We start from the raw sequence: 18,465 nt of genomic DNA, 5'->3' as shown, positions 1-18,465 counted from the left end.
CTGTCTCTGCCTCTCTCTCTCTCTCTCTCACTCACTCTCCCTCTCATTTCTGTGCCTTTTCCCTTTTTGGCATTATGCTTTGCAATACAGACACTGAAAGGCTATCATGCATATCCCTCTACCTCCTTTCAGCACTCAGTTCTTGTTCAGAGTGATCTTTTCCAATTACCATTGTCGTAGTGATCATTTCTCTGTCTAGCCACATCTATCTCCAGCTTGTGGCAAGTTTCCAACTATAAACCAGTCCTCTTGGTCCTCATTTCTACTGTGCTTGGGTATTAGGAGGACACAGTAGTCTAAGAAAATTAGAGGGGCCAGAGTGATATTACAATGGGTAGGGTGTTTGCCTTGCACCGGCCAACCCAGGTTCAATCCCCAGCATCCCATATGGCCCCCCAAACACCATCACGAGTAATTCCTGAGTGCAGAGCCAGGAGTAACCCCTGAGCATCACTGAGTGTGACCCAAAATGAAAAAAAAAAGGAAATAAAATTAGAAGTACTAAATGTACAAAAGAATAAGAGTTCTGGATTTAATGATCTAAGATCCTCCCTTGAGGAGTGAAAAACAAGGGGCTGGAGAGATAGCTCCATGGACTAGAGTGCATGCATGTAAGCAGGAGGTCTCTGTTTGATTTCTGACACTGCATAAGGTTCCCCAGTAAAACCAGCAATGACCCCTGAGCACTGGCTCAGGAGTAGCACCTGAGCACTGCTGTGCAGCCCCAAACAATTTTTTAAAAAAAAGGAAACTAAAAATAAGAGCAGATCAAACCAAAAAGTAGAAGAAAATCAAAATTGTAGTAAAATCAGTAAAATTGAAAATCAGAAATGAGTGGAGGGCTTGGGATGTAGCAGCTGTAGCAGGATTTGCCTTGCCTGTGCAGGCAAGAGTTTGAATTTAAAGCCTTCCTTCCCAAAGAAAAGCAAAACCAGCCGAGAAATAACTATGAAAATCAACAAAACTGAAACTGATTCTATCACAGATAACAGTGAAGCAATAAACTGGTGACCGGTATAAACAAATCAATTTCCTCCAGATTTTAAAATATATACTGGTTCCATTATCCCAGTGGCCTAGTTTGGTGAGACTTCATTAGAGGAAGGGAGGGTCGGGGGAGGAATATTAAGTAGCAGGAAACTGGCAAGAGCAGGACAGGGCTGCTGGAAATACACCATCGATTTTTCAATCAGGAAACTCTTCTAACAAAAATGAGTCTATGATTGTTTTCTTGCTAAGGAAGCCAGTGAGTGAGATTCTAGATAGGAGACACGGGGAAAGGGTTAGCTCTATTATCCAACTCTGGACTTTCCCAATTTCTCATTGCAATTCGTGCTAGTTATGGGAAAGGGGGAATTATATCAAAGTCTGAGGGCAGTCTATTCATGTGATCTGCTAAGGAGTACTAAGGTTGATCCTTAGTACTCCCCGCAAAAGATGGCACTTGTGAGGTGTAGTGAAGCACAAACAACAACAGTTTTTTAAGTGATAGCACAGCAGGTAGGGTGTTTGCCTTGCACGCGGTCAACCCGGGTTCGATTCCTCCGCTCCTCTCGGACAGCCTAGCAAGCTACCAAGAGTATCCAGCCCGCATGGCAGAGCCTGACAAGCTACCTGTGTTGTAGTCCATATGCCAAAAACAGTAAGAACAAGTCACACAATGGAGATGTTACTGGTACCCGCTCGAGTAACTCGATGAACAATGGGACAACAGTGCTTCAGTGCTACAGATTGGATTAAAATTTAAGTATATTTTATTCAGTTTTTGTACTTTTTTAAAGGTTTTTTTTAATTATTGGGGTTCTTTTGGGCCACACTGGCTGTTCTTAGGGCTTACTCATGGCTCTGTACTGAAGAATCACTCCTCGTGGGCTCAGGGCACCACATGGGGTACCTGGGATCCAACTCAGGTCGGCCACATGTAAAGCAAGTGCCCTCCCGGCTGTACTTTCTCTGAGTCCATTGAACATCTTCAACATTTCATCTCTGAATTCTTTTTTTTTTTAAAGAAATATTTTATTGAAACACCATGAAAACAAGAAAAAAAATACAAAACTTTCAGGTTTAAGTCACAGTCAAATACTGATTAAACCACCATCCCTTCACCAGTGCACCCGTTCCACCACCAAGAACCCCAATACACCCCCCTCCCACCCCACTCCCCCATCTAAGTAGCTAATGATATTCCCATTATTCTCTCTATATATTGAGTACATTCCATATTTCCATACAGAACTCACTATTATTGATTGGAAATTTTCGCCAACAATCAGGCCTGCTGAATAGGCATCATCTAATAATTTCTCTTCATTGCTAAGAGTGAAGACTTTGAGTCTTGGGTTTGTAATATTTTAGCTCAGTTCACAGTCAAAATGGATGGCTGCAAGAATCCGTTCTGGTGCCAAAATGGGTTAGGAGACCTCAGGATCACAGTCAATAGGCTCGGAGGGTTTGCTTCTCATGGCGAGGCTCCCGGTTCATCTCTGGGCGGAAGGCGCGCCGGGAACGACCCCCTCCCAGGACCACCTACAGGCTACATCACTAAAGAAAGTCCTACCTCCTGGTGGAGGGGTCTTAGAGGGTGGCTCTCACCTCGTGGCTGCTGCCGCTGCCGCCATTTTCGCTCAGAAAAATGGGGTGGAGAGGGAAAAAAATCCCTCCCCGGGCTGCACGAGGTTGTATCTCAGTTCACAGTCAAAGTGGATGGCTGCAAGAATCCGCTCTGGTGCCAAAATGGGTTAGGAGACCTCAGGATCACAGTCAATAGGCGCGGAGGGTTTGCTTCTCATGGCGCGGCTCCGGGTTCATCTCTGGGCGGAAGGCCTCATCTCTGAATTCTTTATCGGAGAGATCGTATTTGTGCGTAACCCCTGTTGGGGCTTATGGAATCTCCATTCTCTTCTCATCTTGGGGATTTTCTCTCTTTATTCATATTGTTGTGGAATTATGGAGGTGGAACCTTCCAGTTCCCTATCACTATTCCATCTTGCTACGAGAATGAATTCTGGTTTAGCCCAGTCAGTGTTGGTCACCTTTTCCTTCTTCTAGAATACTTTCTTAGTCTCAGGCACTCCTCCATGACTTACACGAGGCCTCTGAAGTGAAGCTCTGAAGGATGTGCTCTTTTATATTGGGCTTATACAGCTTCTTGTGTTCACTGCTAGTTTTGGTGACATTGGAATAGGCTACTGGACTATGGGCCTATTGTGGTTGAGAAGGTCAGGATGTTCTCCACAGAATTAGGTTATGGAGATTGTGCTGTAAATCCAGAGTGCTGGGAAGGAGGGGAAACAACAGCATGTCCCTTCTGCGGAGGCCACGCCCCCTGCTGTAGAGGCCACGCCCCCAGCCAGTCCTGGGATGTTAGCAGGTGCATCTCTGTTCCAATCAGGGTGGAGCAGCTTGGGCGGGTGGGGCAGGGCTGGGGGTCTCATGCATCTTGGGAGGAGACTGGGGGGAATAAGGCAGCACATGGGGTGGTGGTGCGGGGGTGGAACCCGGGGTCCTGAGATGCTCACAGGTGCTTCTGAGCCCGTCTGTACTTTGTCTCTTGTCCACAGAACTTACACACTTTAATCACTTCCCACCACTTGGTTTAGGGCTCAATCATCAAGCCTGAATTATTTAACAGATTATTCGTTGGTTACCCTGATTCTTCTAATCGTGCTTCTTGCGATGATACCTTCTTCTTCCTTCCACCCTTACTTTCTTTGGAGGTGAAGGAAAAATATATTGAGAAGGAAGACATTGAAAGATGTTAATCAAATCTTTAATAGTCAGATGTTTTGCAGTGACTGGATTAAACCGTTGACTGTTAACAATGCAAAGGATCATAACATTAAGGGTTGTAGAAATTTACCCTAAAATGTCACCCATTCTTTCCTAGTGAAAAAGCAAACTTTTGGTTAGCCAAAGAAATGATGGGGATGACAGCCCCATAATGCAAAATGGATTTCAATTCTTGAATATTGTAGTTAATGAACAATTAGTCATATTATGCTTCATCTGGGGAGGGGAGTAACCTTAGGAGGGGGTTCAAATTTTTAAAAAACAATTTTTAAGTGCCAGTGATTTCATTTTATTACTGATTGAGTAAAAATGTCCATGCCTTCCTTCTCAGACACTTAAGAACAATGTGTTCTATGACCATGGGCAATTTAGGTAAAGTGACAAATTGCCTGAATTTCTCAGTGGTTGCAGCACACATTCTTCTGATGGCTAAGATAAGGCATACTTTCTTCAGGTTTACACTATGTCAGTAACCGAGTGAAAAGCATAGGGCATCATATCTCTGAATGAGTTTCTAGGTTACAGAAACATAAAATAGAACCTCACCCTCATACTTTGTGTTCTCTAATTTTATTAAGTTTTCGGTTTCTAATGAGATCAAGTTGTGGATCTTATTTCTAACCTTTATTCTCCTCACACACACACACACACACAAACACACACACAGACCCTCCAAACCCAACAATTTATCTCCTCTTTAAATCATAAGTTTTTCGTTTCCCCCGCTATGTTAGGTTTTAGAACAACATAAAAATTTCCACCTACAGTTGACAATTAAACATCACTGTTCATTCTTCATCATCTACTACAGAGATTGCCAGAGGTTTAGAGTCACATCCCATACAGAAGTACGGCTTCGGCACTGTGGAAAGGTCCCCTCAGAGAACAGATGTGAGCCTGTCGGCGGCGTTGTAGAAGGAGAGCTGGCCCAGCTCCCAGTCCAGGTACACGCCGAGGGCCGCGGGCGGGTCCCCGAGGGCCAGAGGCACGGCCCCCGCGCCCACGGCCAGGTAGTCGCCGTCCTGCCGCTGCAGCGTCCAGCATCTCTTGGGGGCCGGGGCCTGGGCCGAAGGGGCGACGGTGCACACGCCCACGGCCCACTCGGGCTTGGCGCCCACCTGCACCTCCCAGTAGTGGCGGCCAGAGGCGAAGGCCTCGCGGCCCAGCACCACCAGCTCGGTGGCATCTGCCCAGGGCCCGGGGTCCACGTCCCCTTTGCGCCGTTTCCGCACGCACGTCACCGACGTGAGGTCCCGAGACACGCGCAGGCTGGGGTGGGCCGTGCGGGGGTCCAGGCTGACGCGCTCTCGGAACCTCTGCATGACGCTGCTGAGCGCCGAGCACAGCGGAGGGAGGCTGTAGGCCGCCGGGCGGAAGCGCAGGGGCTGCACGGCCGGGGGCTCCAGGCTCTCCCAGCGCTGCTGCAGGCCCCTCAGGCCCCTCAGCACCTTCTCCTCGGACATCACGGCCCTCTCGGACACCTCCCGGAGCAGGTCTTTCAGCGCCGAGATGTGGTCCGAGTAGGCCTCCAGGTTGGCCCGCAGCTGCTGCTGCAGGCGTTTCTCTTCTTCCAACGTGACAACAGTTGCCTCTTGCTCACGTCCCACAAACTTCTTGAGCTGCTCATATTCTCAAGCTCACTGAGGCCTCTGCCTTCTCACTTCCTCTGTCAGTTTAGCATCTTCCTGTCTTGGATGACTTCTAGCTTCTGCACCTCTGCCAGCTGCTTCTTCAGAGCTTGATATACCCACTGAACCTCTCTCTGAGAGAGACGCTGCCTCGGCCACCGACCTGACGTGGTGGTCCTGGTGGGCAGGGCCCTGGGTGCACAGGGGACACAGCAGCTCCCGGTCATCCTCACAGAAGAGGCTCAGCTGCTGCTTGTGCTCCTCACACCTGTGCTCCTCTCCCTGCTCTATCTCGCTGCTCCTGGAGCTGTGGGGGAGCCGGGCCAGGTCCACCAGCCTTCCCAGCTGGGCGTTGGCCCTGACGCGCTTCTCCTGGCGGGGCTGCCGGCAGACGGGACAAGGGAGGTTGTCCAGTAGACCTTTTCATGACACAAAAATTTAGGAAGCACAGAAGTTGTGCCTGCATTTGATGGTGAAGAGGCCCTTGAGGCAGTTCAGGCAGATGGAACAAATGATCTCTCCCTGCAGTCTCGGAGGGGGTTGCTCTCACCTCTGTGACCAGGGGTGAAAACTGCACCACTGAGCTGTTTTCTCTAGAAATTTTGGCTCTAGGCGTTCTCTCTTGAGCACAGCAAATTGAAGCTCAGACCTCACTGCCCCTTCTGCATTGAATCTCTTTGAAAGTAAGGGTGGCTTATTTCCTTAGTTTATGGACTTAATCATATCAGAAATTGACAGGTCTAAGACAGTCTAACTGCCAGAGACTGCAAAATACATTTCAAATATTAAAATATGAAGTCTTCATGCTTGTTTGTGTCACTAAAATCAGTGTTTATGGAAATTAGAGTACATAGATAAATTTTGGTATATTAATAATAGAACATTAATTATAACTGAGTAGGATGAATGTTTATTTACATAGTTCCTTTATCTAAAAAGTCAAATCAAAGAATAAAAATTATGAATTAAAAAATGGATAAGTGCTCCCATTTGACCCAGCAATACCACTGCTGGGAATATATCCCAGAGAAGCAAAAAAGTATAGTTGAAATGACATCTGCACTCATATGTTCATCGAAGCATTATTTACAATAGCCAGAATCTGGAAAAAACCCGAGTGCCCTAGAACAGATGACTGGTTGAAGAAACTTTGGTACATCTATACAATGGAATACTATGCAGCTGTTAGAAAAAATGAGGTCAAGATCTTTGCATATAAGTGGGTTGGCATGGAAAGTATCATGCTAAGTGAAATGAGTCAGAAAGAGAGAGACAGACATAGAAAGATTGCACTCATCTGTGGAATATAGAATAACAGAGCAGGAGACTAACACCCAGGAATAGTAGAAATAAGTACCAAGAGGTTGACTCCATGGCTTGGAAGCTGGCTTCACATCTGGGAAAAAAGGCAGCTCAGATAGAGAAGGGAACACCAAGTAAAATGTGGTTGGAGGCCACATGGGAGAAGGGTGAAGCATGCTGAATGTAGACTAGAGACTGAATACAATGGCCACTCAACACCTTTATTGCAAATCACAACACCTAATTAGAGAGAGAGAACAAAAGGGAAGACCCTGCCACAGTGGCGGAGGGGGGGGGCAGGGATGCTGGGTTTATTGGTGGTGGAGAATTGTCACTGGTGAAGGGATGGGTTCTCGAACTTTGTATGAAGGAAACATGAGCACGAAACTGTATAAATCTGTAAATGTAGCCCCACTGTGACTCACTAATAAATAAATTAAAATTAAAGATAAAATAAAATAAAATAAATGGATAAGTGGGTAGAAATTTTGTCTTGCACATGACCTACCCAGGGTTGATCCCTGACATCTCATATGGTCCTCACCATATGTATAATTCTATTTTTTTTTTTTTTTGCTTTTTTGGTCACACCTGGTGATGCACAGGGGTTACTCCTGGCTCTGCACTCAGGAATTACTCCTGGCAGTGTTCAGGGGACCATATGGGATGCTGGGGATCGAACCCGGGTCGGCCGCGTGCAAGGCAAATGCCCTACCCACTGTGCTATCACTCCAGACCTACCATATGTATAACTCTTGAGCACAGAACCAAAAATAACTCGTCAGCATCAATGGATGTGGCCAAAAAAAGAAAAGGGTAAAAGCAAAACATGCTCAGCTGAAATCAATGTTAGGTTTTAATAATGCCAATAAAATCTATGTGAAAACAAGAGACATTGTTTTTTTTGTTTTGTTTTGCCACACCCTGCTCCTGATTCCACCCTCAAAGATCATACCTGGTAGTGCTTGGGGAAATCATTTGAAATGCCAGGGATAGATCCCTGGTCAGTCCTATGCAAGGCAAATACCCTACCTGCTGCCCGATCTCTATAGTCCCAACAAGAGACATTGATTTTTACGTAGCATCTGATTGTCAAGATATTAAAATATTACAAATAGAAGCTGGTGGAGCCAGATGAGAAGCCCAAAGGGTAGGAAAGAGGAGGCAGAAGGCTGAGCTACGTTGGCTACTCTCTGGGATAAATCTTTGTTCCTCCATTTAAGGCCATGCGATTTTTACCAGGACAGAAAAGCTTTATTGGACAGGACTGTTCGTTTAACAACATAGGTGCATGAATACTATACAGAAACTTTGCCCTAGACTTCTTATCTTCAGGATCCTAGAGGCAAAAGTACCCAACTTTCATGTTCACATGGGGAGGAGTGCTCGTCACTGAACTCAGGGATCCAGGAGCTACTCCCAGCAATGCTTGGATTTGATGGTGTTGGGGTGTGACCAGGGCTCCACCAGATGATGCTGGGGCATGGTAGGAGCACATCATGCTGTGCTAGGGATTAAGTTCAGAACCTGGTACATCCTGTTTCCAAAAGAACATGTTATTTGTAGTCACAGAACACTGACTCGAGCCTAACCTTCTAACTCCTCTTTAGGATACCTGAATATTCTCCTACTTCCGACCTTGCATCTCCTCTCGAATGCCCTTAAACTTTCAATTTTTCCTTTTAGTTTTGGGCCACCCGGAGGTGTTAGGGGCTACTCCCAGCTCTGTGCATGGGGGCCACTCCAAGCAGTGCTCAGGTGACCATGCTGTGCCCTGGGCTTCCCCCATGCAAAGTATGCCATCCATCCCACTGATCTATCTGTTTGCTCTCATACATCCTCTAACATCTCTGGGTCTCTTCTTGATCCTCTCTGGTACAACTCCTACTCCTTTTCCAGGACCTTCCTTCAGATCTGGGATGGCTTAGTATCTCCCCCAGCAGCTCTCTTTTCTATCCATTTTCTAGCAGATGGAGTATCCTTTTCTCCAACATCTTTGTACAAGCAGATTGCTTCATTGTCTCTCTTGATGCTATTGGTTCTCTGGTTGTCATTTTCTTCAGATCCAAGATTCCCCTTATTCAGTTTTCCCCGAGGCTCCTCACTCTATTTATTTATTTATTTATTTATTTATTTATTTATTTAATTTTATTGAATCACTATGTGGAAAGTTGCAAAGCTTTCAGGCTTATGTCTCAGTTAGACAATGCTCGAAAACCCATCCCTTCACCAGTGCACATATTCCACCCCCAAAAACCCAGTATACTTCCCACCCCCTCCCCCTCCACCCCTGCCTGTGTAGCTGATAAATTTCACTTCACTTTCTCTTTACCTTGATTACATTCCATATTTCAACACAAAAGTCACTATTGTTGTTGGAGTTTCCCCCCCAAAAAACAGCCCTGCTGACCAGGAAGAATTTGATAATTAGTTTTCCATTGCAGAGAATATAGAGATGTGAAGGTTTGGGAGTTCTGTATTTTGATATTTTTTGGTAATTAAGTCCAGGGAGATTTATGTTAGAAATTGCATCATTTCCCTTCCTGGGGCATCATGGGGCTATTGCTTGTTACCACTAAATGGCTAGTGGAATGATAAAAAAAAGTTCATAGAAGAAAATTTCTGAAAATTATTGTATCTCACCCTGGGGATTTTAAGCCCTTGCTCTGACTTCATCTTGTCCTCAATCAACAATAAAGCCACCATTATTATTTTAACTCTTCCTTGGTTTTGGGTCATTGTTCAGGGATTGGCACTGCTCCCTTAATGGTGCTCAGGTGTACAGGGGCCATGTGATACTAGAGAGAAAGCCCTAGGCTCCCAAGGGCACAGCATATGTTCCAGCCCTTTGAGCTGTCTTCTGGCACCATCTATTCATTTGTATGCTTGTAAATTTATACAAAGATTATGCTGAAAATCCTACAGAAGTGTAAACTTTTTATGATCCCTGCTATAAATATCTCCCCATGTATCTCCTCATTCATTATCTAAAATATTGGCTTGATTTCTGGTTTGTTCCTTGAAACTAAATTACTTTGGATGGAGTGGATAGTCACAGATAGTACAGAGGTTAAGTAGTGGCAGACACAGGTCTGATTCCCAGCCCTGCATACAATCCTGCAACTACAGAGCCAGAAATCCCGAGCACTGCCCATCCCTCAAAAAAAAGTTAGTATGACCAGGCAAATAAATTGACAAGCTAACTCCATCCCCAGCTCCCAATTAGTGTCAACCACACATCTGGTGTAGCCCTGGTGACTACTCTCCATATGCTGCTGGGTAGGACCCAAGTACTGAACTGGCACATCTGAGTTGAGTATCCCTGTGAGTGACTACTCCTCACACCACCCCAGATCCCAGCATTATGAAAACGGCACCTAAAAAAATGTGGGTTCCTTTGGACAACAGATTTAAGTTGTGTCTGCAAGCAGGTAGATGCTTGGATTAGACCAAGATCAAATAGGGTCTTCTGATGAACAGGAGCACCCAGCCAATAGTTTGAATCAACTAGTTCTCCCTACTTGTGTACAACCACTTCTCATGGAGACATTGTGAAACCTGTTCCCATGTCGATTCAGAATAGTACATCTGGAAAATTTGAACCTTTTAGATTTTCATCATCACCATCTCAAAGCCCATCTTCTTGTTGGACTGTGAAAGGACTGGCCATAATAGGTGGTATTCAGGGCTTACCGACCTGGCTCTGCGCTTAGGGATCACTCCCGGTAGAGTGTAAGGGACCACATGCAGTATGGTAGATTGAACCAGGGTCAGCTGTGTGCAAACTCTTAAGTCTGGTAATGTACTATTTCTCTCGCCCTTAACCTCCATCTTTTCTGGCGAGTGGGAGAGTGGGAACTGGTATTTTATCAAGACTACAAAAGTCCTGTGATAGTAAAGGGATCAAAGGGAAGGTGCTTATTTGGTGTGTAGTTGACTGCTTGATCCTCTGCAGAGTGTGGAGTACTACTATATGTGGTCCAATATCCCCTGACTGCCACCGCCCCCCCGAATTTTGAGTGGGAGAGAAGACGTGATGGATTGCATGCATAGGGAATTTTAGCAGGGTATGGTCCCCTTAGCACCACCAGGTGTGGACTCTTAAAAAAGGGGGAGGGGATAATTGAAGAAAATTAGTTGGATAAACTCCTTGAGGGACTGGGAATTATAAAAAAAAGCCACTTCTTTTTCCAGAGAGACATGCAAAGTTCTGCTCTAGGACGCTCCCAGAGCAGGGCTGGGGAGTCTGGATTACCAAGGATGGAGCTCGGAGCTCAGACGTGGCTCTCCAGTCGTTTGGGAGCAGCAATGGGAACCCTGAATGAAACTGTGGCTCTTCCAGGCTCCAGCCTTCTTTACTCACATCTTGCCATCTCCTTGTTTACCTGGGCCTTTGACTCTAGGGTGTGTCTGTGTCTGTGCACTAGGATCTCTGCCAACTGTAACCAAAGTCAATTAGCAGCAGCTCTAATGTGAAATAATCTACCTTTGATGGGCGTGGCTATTAGGCCCCGCCCAGCAGAGACTGCAGACTCCTTCCCTGGGATGGAAGTGGCTGGAAGTGGGCGGGCAGGGAGGGGCTGGGTGGGGCTGGGTGGGTCTGGAAGGGGGAAGATGAGTGGATTTAGGGAGGAGCCAAAAGGATGATGAGATTATCTGAATTAAACCGAGAGGGTCCAACTGGAGTCCAGCTAGGCAGACTAGGAACTATGTTTCCATGTATAATCTCATTTGAACCATAATCATCCTCCTTTATATGTCTGAATGCCACATAATACCATTTTTGTCAGAGGAGGAAACAAATCTGAATATGACCAGGGAGTGGGGTGGGACAGTGTCATCTCTCCCCAGCAACTCTGGCTTGGACCCAGTTTCAAACGGGTCAGCACTCTCTAGTCTCCACCACTGAGCAGAAGGAAAAAAAAAACCCTGGAACCTTCCGGTTAAGGATTCTTTGTTGAGTCCATCCTTGGCATTCTGCAAGTTTACTGTGAAATATCCCGTGGTCTCAGAATTTCTCACTGCAGAGACACGGTTTCTAGAAATGATTCTGGACCTGTTTGTCACTCAGGTAGGTTAATCAGAGAGTTGCAGCCATGAAAGCAATTGTGTAGTTCTGGTTCCCTGAATCATTGTGTCCAAAAAGTGAAAGAGACAAGTGACAAGATTAATGGTCCTGTATAGTGTGAATCTCAAACTATTTTATTCTATGCTATGATCTATAAAATACTGAGAATTTTTTTTTTCACTGTTGTTTCTTGGTTTTATTTTCAGGGTAGGCACACTTAGCAATGCTCAGGGACCACTAGATAATAGAGGTTCTCTCTTGGCCATGCTTTGGGAACCACACCACACCTGGGATTGAGATCAGGCTTCCACATGCAAGATAAATGCTTAGTCATTTGAGCTGTCTCTCCAATCCTGGGACCATCGCTCTATTAAGATTGTTCACAGTTTTTGTTTGATTGTTTTTGGGCCACACAGGCAATACGCAGGGATTCCTCTGTCTGCACTCAGGAATTAGTCCTGGTTGTACTCAGATACCATATGGGATGCTGAGAATTGAACCCAGGTGGGCCACATGCAAGGCAAATGCCCCTATCTGCTGCATTATCTCTTTGACCCCTGATTGTCCAGTTCTTTCAGCATTGTTCTTGTGTTCATCGGGAGATATTCATTCTTCAATATATCCTTATACTGCATATATATATACATACATACATATATATTCTCTTATATTACATATATATGTATATATGGAATCATCCAATACTTGTATTTTTCTTCTTAGTTAGTTCACTTCACATATTTACCTTTAGTTTCTTCAATTTTACTGGGAATTACAAATTTTTGCCTTCTGTTTCTAAATAAATGAACTGGCTTTATTTTTGCTTTTTGTTTCGAGACCATGCCCAACCTGCTCAGGGGCTATTTCCAATTTAAGAACTAAACACTCAAGGGACAAAAGCATTGTGAAGACTCAAATCTGGGTCCTCTCAGGGCTGGAAAGATAGGAAAGTGGGTAGGGCACTTAACTACTAACATGTGTTCAATTCCTGATCTGGATTTGCTTCCTGACACTACAAATGATGCCTGAGCACAGCCAGGACTGATCCTAGAGCACAAAGCCAGGAGTAGTCCCTGAGCACTTTTGGGTGTGCCCTATAATGAACAAACAAAAATATCTGGGTCTCTTACAGGCAAAGCTTGAGCTCAGTGCATTGAGTTATCTCTCCTTCCCCTTTACTCCCCCCGCCTTAACTGATTAGTCTATATCTATGCCACATCTTCTTCATACAGTGATCACTTCATACAGTGATCATTTGCTTTCATCTGTTAACTACGGTAATAATGAATGCAGCAGTAAATACTGGAATGGATATAACATTTTGTGTTCATCGAGGAGATATCAAAATTATGCTTTTGGATCTTATAGTAGCTCTAACAGGTTTGAGGTGCTGACTTATAGTTATCTTGGCTTATGTTTTTGTCATACTAAATGATGAAAAGTATAAATTTCAGGGACCTGTTGGTTATTCTGTATGTCTTACTTGGGAAACGTCTATTCAGATTTACTGCCAATATTTTTGTTTCATTGGTTTCTTTGGTTTTTCTTTTTGTTTTTAAGCCACAGCTGAAACATTGGTTTGCACAATATAGTTTAGGGGCATAATGTTACCATATCGTGTCAACCACAAAAAGGCTAATATCCTCCATCACAGCCCATTGAATCTTATCAGCGTACATCAACTACCCTCGACAAATTCAGTTCTACTTTCAGAATCCAAAGAACCAATGGCCATAAAATAAATAGAAAATCACTGTCATCCCATTGCTCATCAATTTGCTCGAGCGTGTACCAGTAATGTCTCCATCGTGAGACTTCTTGTTACTGTTTTTGGCATATTGGATATGCCATGGGTAGCTTGCCAGGCTCTGCTGTGGTGGCAAGATACTCTCGGTAGCTTGCCGGGCTCTCTGAGAGGGGCGGAGAAATCGAACCCGGGTCTGCCACATGCAAGGCAAACTCCCCACCCGCTGTGCTATAGCTCCAGCCGAAATAGAAAATATCTTAGTGATTTATTTCTTGACATCCAAGCCTTTGAGGACTTCACCCCAATAGCAAGAAAAATGAAAGAGGGCCAGAGAAATAGTACAGTGGGTAAGGTGTTTGCCTTGCATAGGAATAACTCAGGTTTGATCCCTGGCATTCCGAGCCTGCCAGGAGTAATTCCCGAGTGCAGATTCAGGGCTAACGCCTGAACACCACTGCGTGTGACCCAAAAGCCAAAAAAGAAAAGGAAATAAAAGAAAAAGCAAATAATTGTATCTTTCATCAAATTTAAAAAATTTTACACAACAAAAGAAGATAGTAAGAAAGCAAAAGGTTTTTTTTTTAAATTTAAATTTTATTGAATCACCATGTGGAGGGTTACATAGTTCTCAGAATTATGTCAGTTATACAATACTCAAACACCCTTCCCTTCACCCGTGCCCATATTCCATCACCAACCACCCCATTATACGTCCTGCCCCCTCCCGCCCCCCCCCAGTCCCCGCCCTTGTAAGTGATAAGTTTCACTTCGTTTACGCTTTATCTTGGTTACAGTCCATGTTTCAACACATAACTCACTATTGTTGCTAGGTTTTCCCCCCAAAAAAGAAAAGACAGTCCCACTGTCAAGGAAGAATTTGATGGCTCTCCATTGCTGAGAATGTAGAGATGTTAAGACCCGCTGTTTGTTACATAACTTTTCTATTTTTTTCCCCCCTCGTCCCGCGCCACCGAGTTCACGCATGTTTAGTAATCACCACGCTGCCTGACAAAGGGAAAACAAACCAAAAAAGATGGTTATTTCCCGTCATCAGCCGGCGTGGGGCATGGGGGCTTAGTTGATAGTCTGGTAGAATGTCTGCAAGCAGTTTCTGGAACCAAAAGTAATACGCTGGTATCGGCCCCGGCTGGAGATTCCACCAGCGTCCCGCTGTTCCAAGTACATAATTTATTCCCTTGTATTCCATTCCCACGCCACCAGGTCCATGTCAGCTTAATGGACATCATACTTGGGTTAATGCCACGCCGCATTTCTTCCCGAGAAAGAAGGAAATTTCTTCTCAGCCGGCGTGGGGATATGGCTTAGTTCAGTCTATAGAGATGGCTACCACTTTGGTAGCCTTCAATATTTCAGCAAAAGACTTACTATTCTTGTTAGGATTTCCCACCAAAGTCCGACCCATTAAAAAGGAACCATTTCATATTGGTGATGATTTAATGACAATAGGTTGCGCGGCCATAGCAGCGGCCTCGCGGCTTTGAATTTCTGTATAAAGTCCAGGGAAAGTACAGCCAGAAATTACACATCGCGACAAACTTTAACCCTATTATGGTCCCCCCAAAGTCCAACCCATTACAAAGGAACCATTTCATATTGCCGATGATTAGATGAGATTAGGCTGCCGCAGCCGCGCGGTTTTGGGTTTCTATATAAAGTCCAGGGAAAATTCTGCCTAAAATTCTATCGCTACAATCTTTTACCCTTCAACAAAAAACTCAGTACTATTGTTTGGAGTTTCCCCCCAACGGTAAGCCCTGCCAAAAAGGAACATTTACACGTTGCTGACAATCAAGAGATATTAAGTTGCGCGGCTGCGCAGCCGTGCAGTTTTGGATTTCTATATGAAGTCCAGGGAAAATTCTTTTGGTAGTTGCATCACTCGCTGGCAGCACCTGGGCCAGTATCTCTGAGCACACAGTTTGGAGGCATTTTGGGGGCGCCGCTCGTATCCAAAGTGTTTCAGTTGCCTCCGGGGTCGATCTCGCGCGTGGCCGGAAAGGCGCAAAAAGCTTTTTTAAAAAGTTTTTATTTTATTGAATCACCATGAAAAAAAAAAAACCGAAGCTTTCAGGTTTAAGTCTCAGTCATATAATGATTATTTATTTATTTATTTATTTATTTATTTATTTATTTATTTATTTTTATTAATTTTATTGAATCACCATGTGGAGGGTTACATAGTTCTCAGGATTATGTCAGTTATACAATTCTCAAACACCCTTCCCTTCACCAGTGCCCATCTTCCATCACCCACCCCCCCAGTATACCTGCCGCCCCCTCCTACCTCCCCAGTCCCCACCCTTGTACATGATAAGTTTCACTTCGTTTATGCCTTATCTCGATTACATTCCATGTTTGAACACACAACTCACTACCGTTGTTGGGGTTTCCCCCAAAAAAGGAAAGCAGTCCTATTGCCAAGGAGGCATTTGATAGTTCTCCACTGCTAAGAATATAGAGATATTAAGTCCCGCTGTTTGTTACATAACTTTTCTTTTTCCCCCTTGCCCCGCGCCACCGAGTTCACGCCTGTTTCGTAATCGCCACGCTGCCTGACAAGGGAAAAAAAACCGAAAAGGATGGTTATTTCCCGTCATCGGCAGGCGTGGGGCTCTGGCTTAGTTGATAGACTAGTAGAGTGTCTGCAAGCAGTTTCTGGAACCAAAGGTCTTGCACTGGTATCGGCTCCGGCTCGAGATTCCACCAGCGTCCCACTGTTCCATGTACATAATTTTTCCCCTTATATCCCATTCCCACGCCACCAGGTCTGTTTGCTTAATCGACATCACACTGTAGTTGACGACACGCCGCGTTTCTTCCCGAGAAAGAAGAAAATTTCTTCTCAGCCGGCGTGGGGATATAGCTTAGTTCAGTCTAGAGAGATGGCTACTACTTTGATTGCCTTCAATATTTCAGCAACAGACTTACTATTCTTGTTAGGATCTCCCACAAAAGTCCGACCCATTAAAAAGGGACATATTACATATTGCTGATGCTAAGATGACATTAGGTTTTGGGTTTCTGTATAAAGTCCAGGGAAAGTACAACCAGAAATAACATCACTACAAACTTTTACCCTTTTATGGTGCTCATAAGATGGAGAAGCCTAGAGAGAGGCTCGGCGTCTCCATTTTGCGCTCAGGAAAACCGCGGATCCTGCGCTGTGCTCAGGAGGGAGGAGTTGAGAGAGAGAGAGGTTAAAAGAATTGGGGGATGCCCGGTTCCCACTGTTTCAGCGCACCGTGGGGTCTCTGGTCCCATGCCGGAATTAGTTCAGTGGGCTGCTTGGAGTCCAAGGGCGCTTCCTTGGGCTCTTCCATCATGCTCGCTCCACAGCAGGGTCCCTCAGTCATATAATGATTAAACTCCCATCCCTTCACCAGTGCACATGTTCCACCACCAAGAATCCCAATATACCCCCCCAACCTAAGTAGCTAATGATCTTCACTTTATTCTCTCTATACTTTGAATACATTCAATATTTCAATAGAGAACTCACTATTATTGTTTGGAATTTTCCCCCAACAATCAGGCCTGCTGAAAAGGCATCATTTAATAATTTCTTTTTGTTGCTGAGAATGAAGACTCTATGAGCTCGTGTGGCCGCTTGGATTTCTGATATTTTAGCTCAGTTCACAGTCTAGATGCATTTCTGTAAGAAGCCACTCTGGGTGCCAGAATGGGTTAGAAGACCTCTCGGATCATAGTCTTTAGGAGCAGAGAGTCTGTTTGGAGCGCAGCAGCTCCGGATCTTATCTGGGCAGAGGGCGTGCTGGTAATGCCCCCTTCCTATGATCGCCTACGAGCCATATCACTGCAAAACTCATACCTTTCAGTTGGGAGTCTTAGGAAGTGGCTCTCGCCACGTGGATGTTGCCGCTTCTGGCATTTTCCACGCAGAAAAACAGGGTAGAGAGGGAAAATCCCTTCCTGGGTGGCAAGGAGTTGTAGCACAGCTCACAGTCTAGATAAATTTCTGTAAGAAGCCACTCTGGGTGCCAAAGTGAGTTAGAAGACCTCTCAGATCATGCAAAAAGGCTTTCTTACTATTGTTTCTGTACTGGCTGGGAAAAATATTTGCATATATACATACCATAGTTTAAGACCCATGGTATATAAAGAATTCACGAAACTCAAATGTAAAAGAAAATAAAAGATGGGACCAAAGTGATAGTACAGTGGGTAGGGTATTTGCCTTGCATAGTGCCAATCTGCATTCTCTCCCTGCTACACTGTATCATCCCTGAGTCATTTCTGGGTATTCATATCATAAAAGGTACCAAAGATACTGTTTTCTTGATTATAGTCCCTCAGGGCTCTTAGCATGCTTTCACATTTTATAATTATTTTATGTTTGTTTAGGTTTCTGTTTTGTTTTGGTTTGGTTCTGGTTTTGGTTTTGGACCCCACTGGCAGTGCTCAGTACCTTCTCCTGGCTTTGTGTTCAGAGGCCACTCCTTGCTGTGACTGGGGGGCTATCTTTGGTGCCAGAGGTTGAACCAGGTCAGCCTCCTGCTAGAAAAGCATCCTACCCACTATTCTATCACTCTGCCTATGTTTGATTTTTGCTGCTTTGGATCACACCCAGAGGTTCTCTGGGCATCCTCCTGGGACTGTGCTCTGGGATCACTCCTGTTGATGATCAGGTGGCCAAGTGTGGTACAGAGGATCACATCCAGATTAGTGCCACCCAATGGCAGCTGCTGTAGGGTGGGTCTATTGGGCCACACCCTGCCCTGTCTGTCTCGGATTACTACTGGCAGATGCTGAGGTACAGTAGGGTGTGGCCCTCAAACAAAAACAAACACAAATTGGCCTGTTCTATATAAGCAGCTTTAAATTCAAGTGCTCTAGCTCTTGGCTTCTAAACTGGGACTCTATCTTGGAGAAGATGCCATCCTGGGGCTGGA

The 18,465-nt window shown here is 45.0% G+C and overlaps 1 protein-coding gene across 1 annotated transcript; it reads right to left on the bottom strand.

Annotated features, from left to right (window-relative positions):
• Nucleotides 1–4,667: 4,667 nt before the first annotated feature.
• LOC101558416 (tripartite motif-containing protein 75-like) lies at nucleotides 4,668–11,092 on the bottom strand. Its single transcript, XM_055144240.1, has 3 exons — nucleotides 11,083–11,092; nucleotides 5,451–5,836; nucleotides 4,668–5,408 (listed from the first exon to the last, which is right to left on the bottom strand). Exons 1-3 carry the CDS (start codon nucleotides 11,090–11,092, stop codon nucleotides 4,668–4,670), a joined length of 1,137 nt encoding a protein of 378 aa, XP_055000215.1.
• Nucleotides 11,093–18,465: the final 7,373 nt, after the last annotated feature.

This window comes from Sorex araneus, chromosome 7 (genome assembly GCF_027595985.1).
Source record: "Sorex araneus isolate mSorAra2 chromosome 7, mSorAra2.pri, whole genome shotgun sequence".
Lineage (NCBI taxonomy): Eukaryota > Metazoa > Chordata > Mammalia > Eulipotyphla > Soricidae > Sorex > Sorex araneus.
The sequence above is the reverse complement of the archived record's forward strand: the minus strand, read 5'-3'. Positions and strand labels throughout refer to the sequence as shown.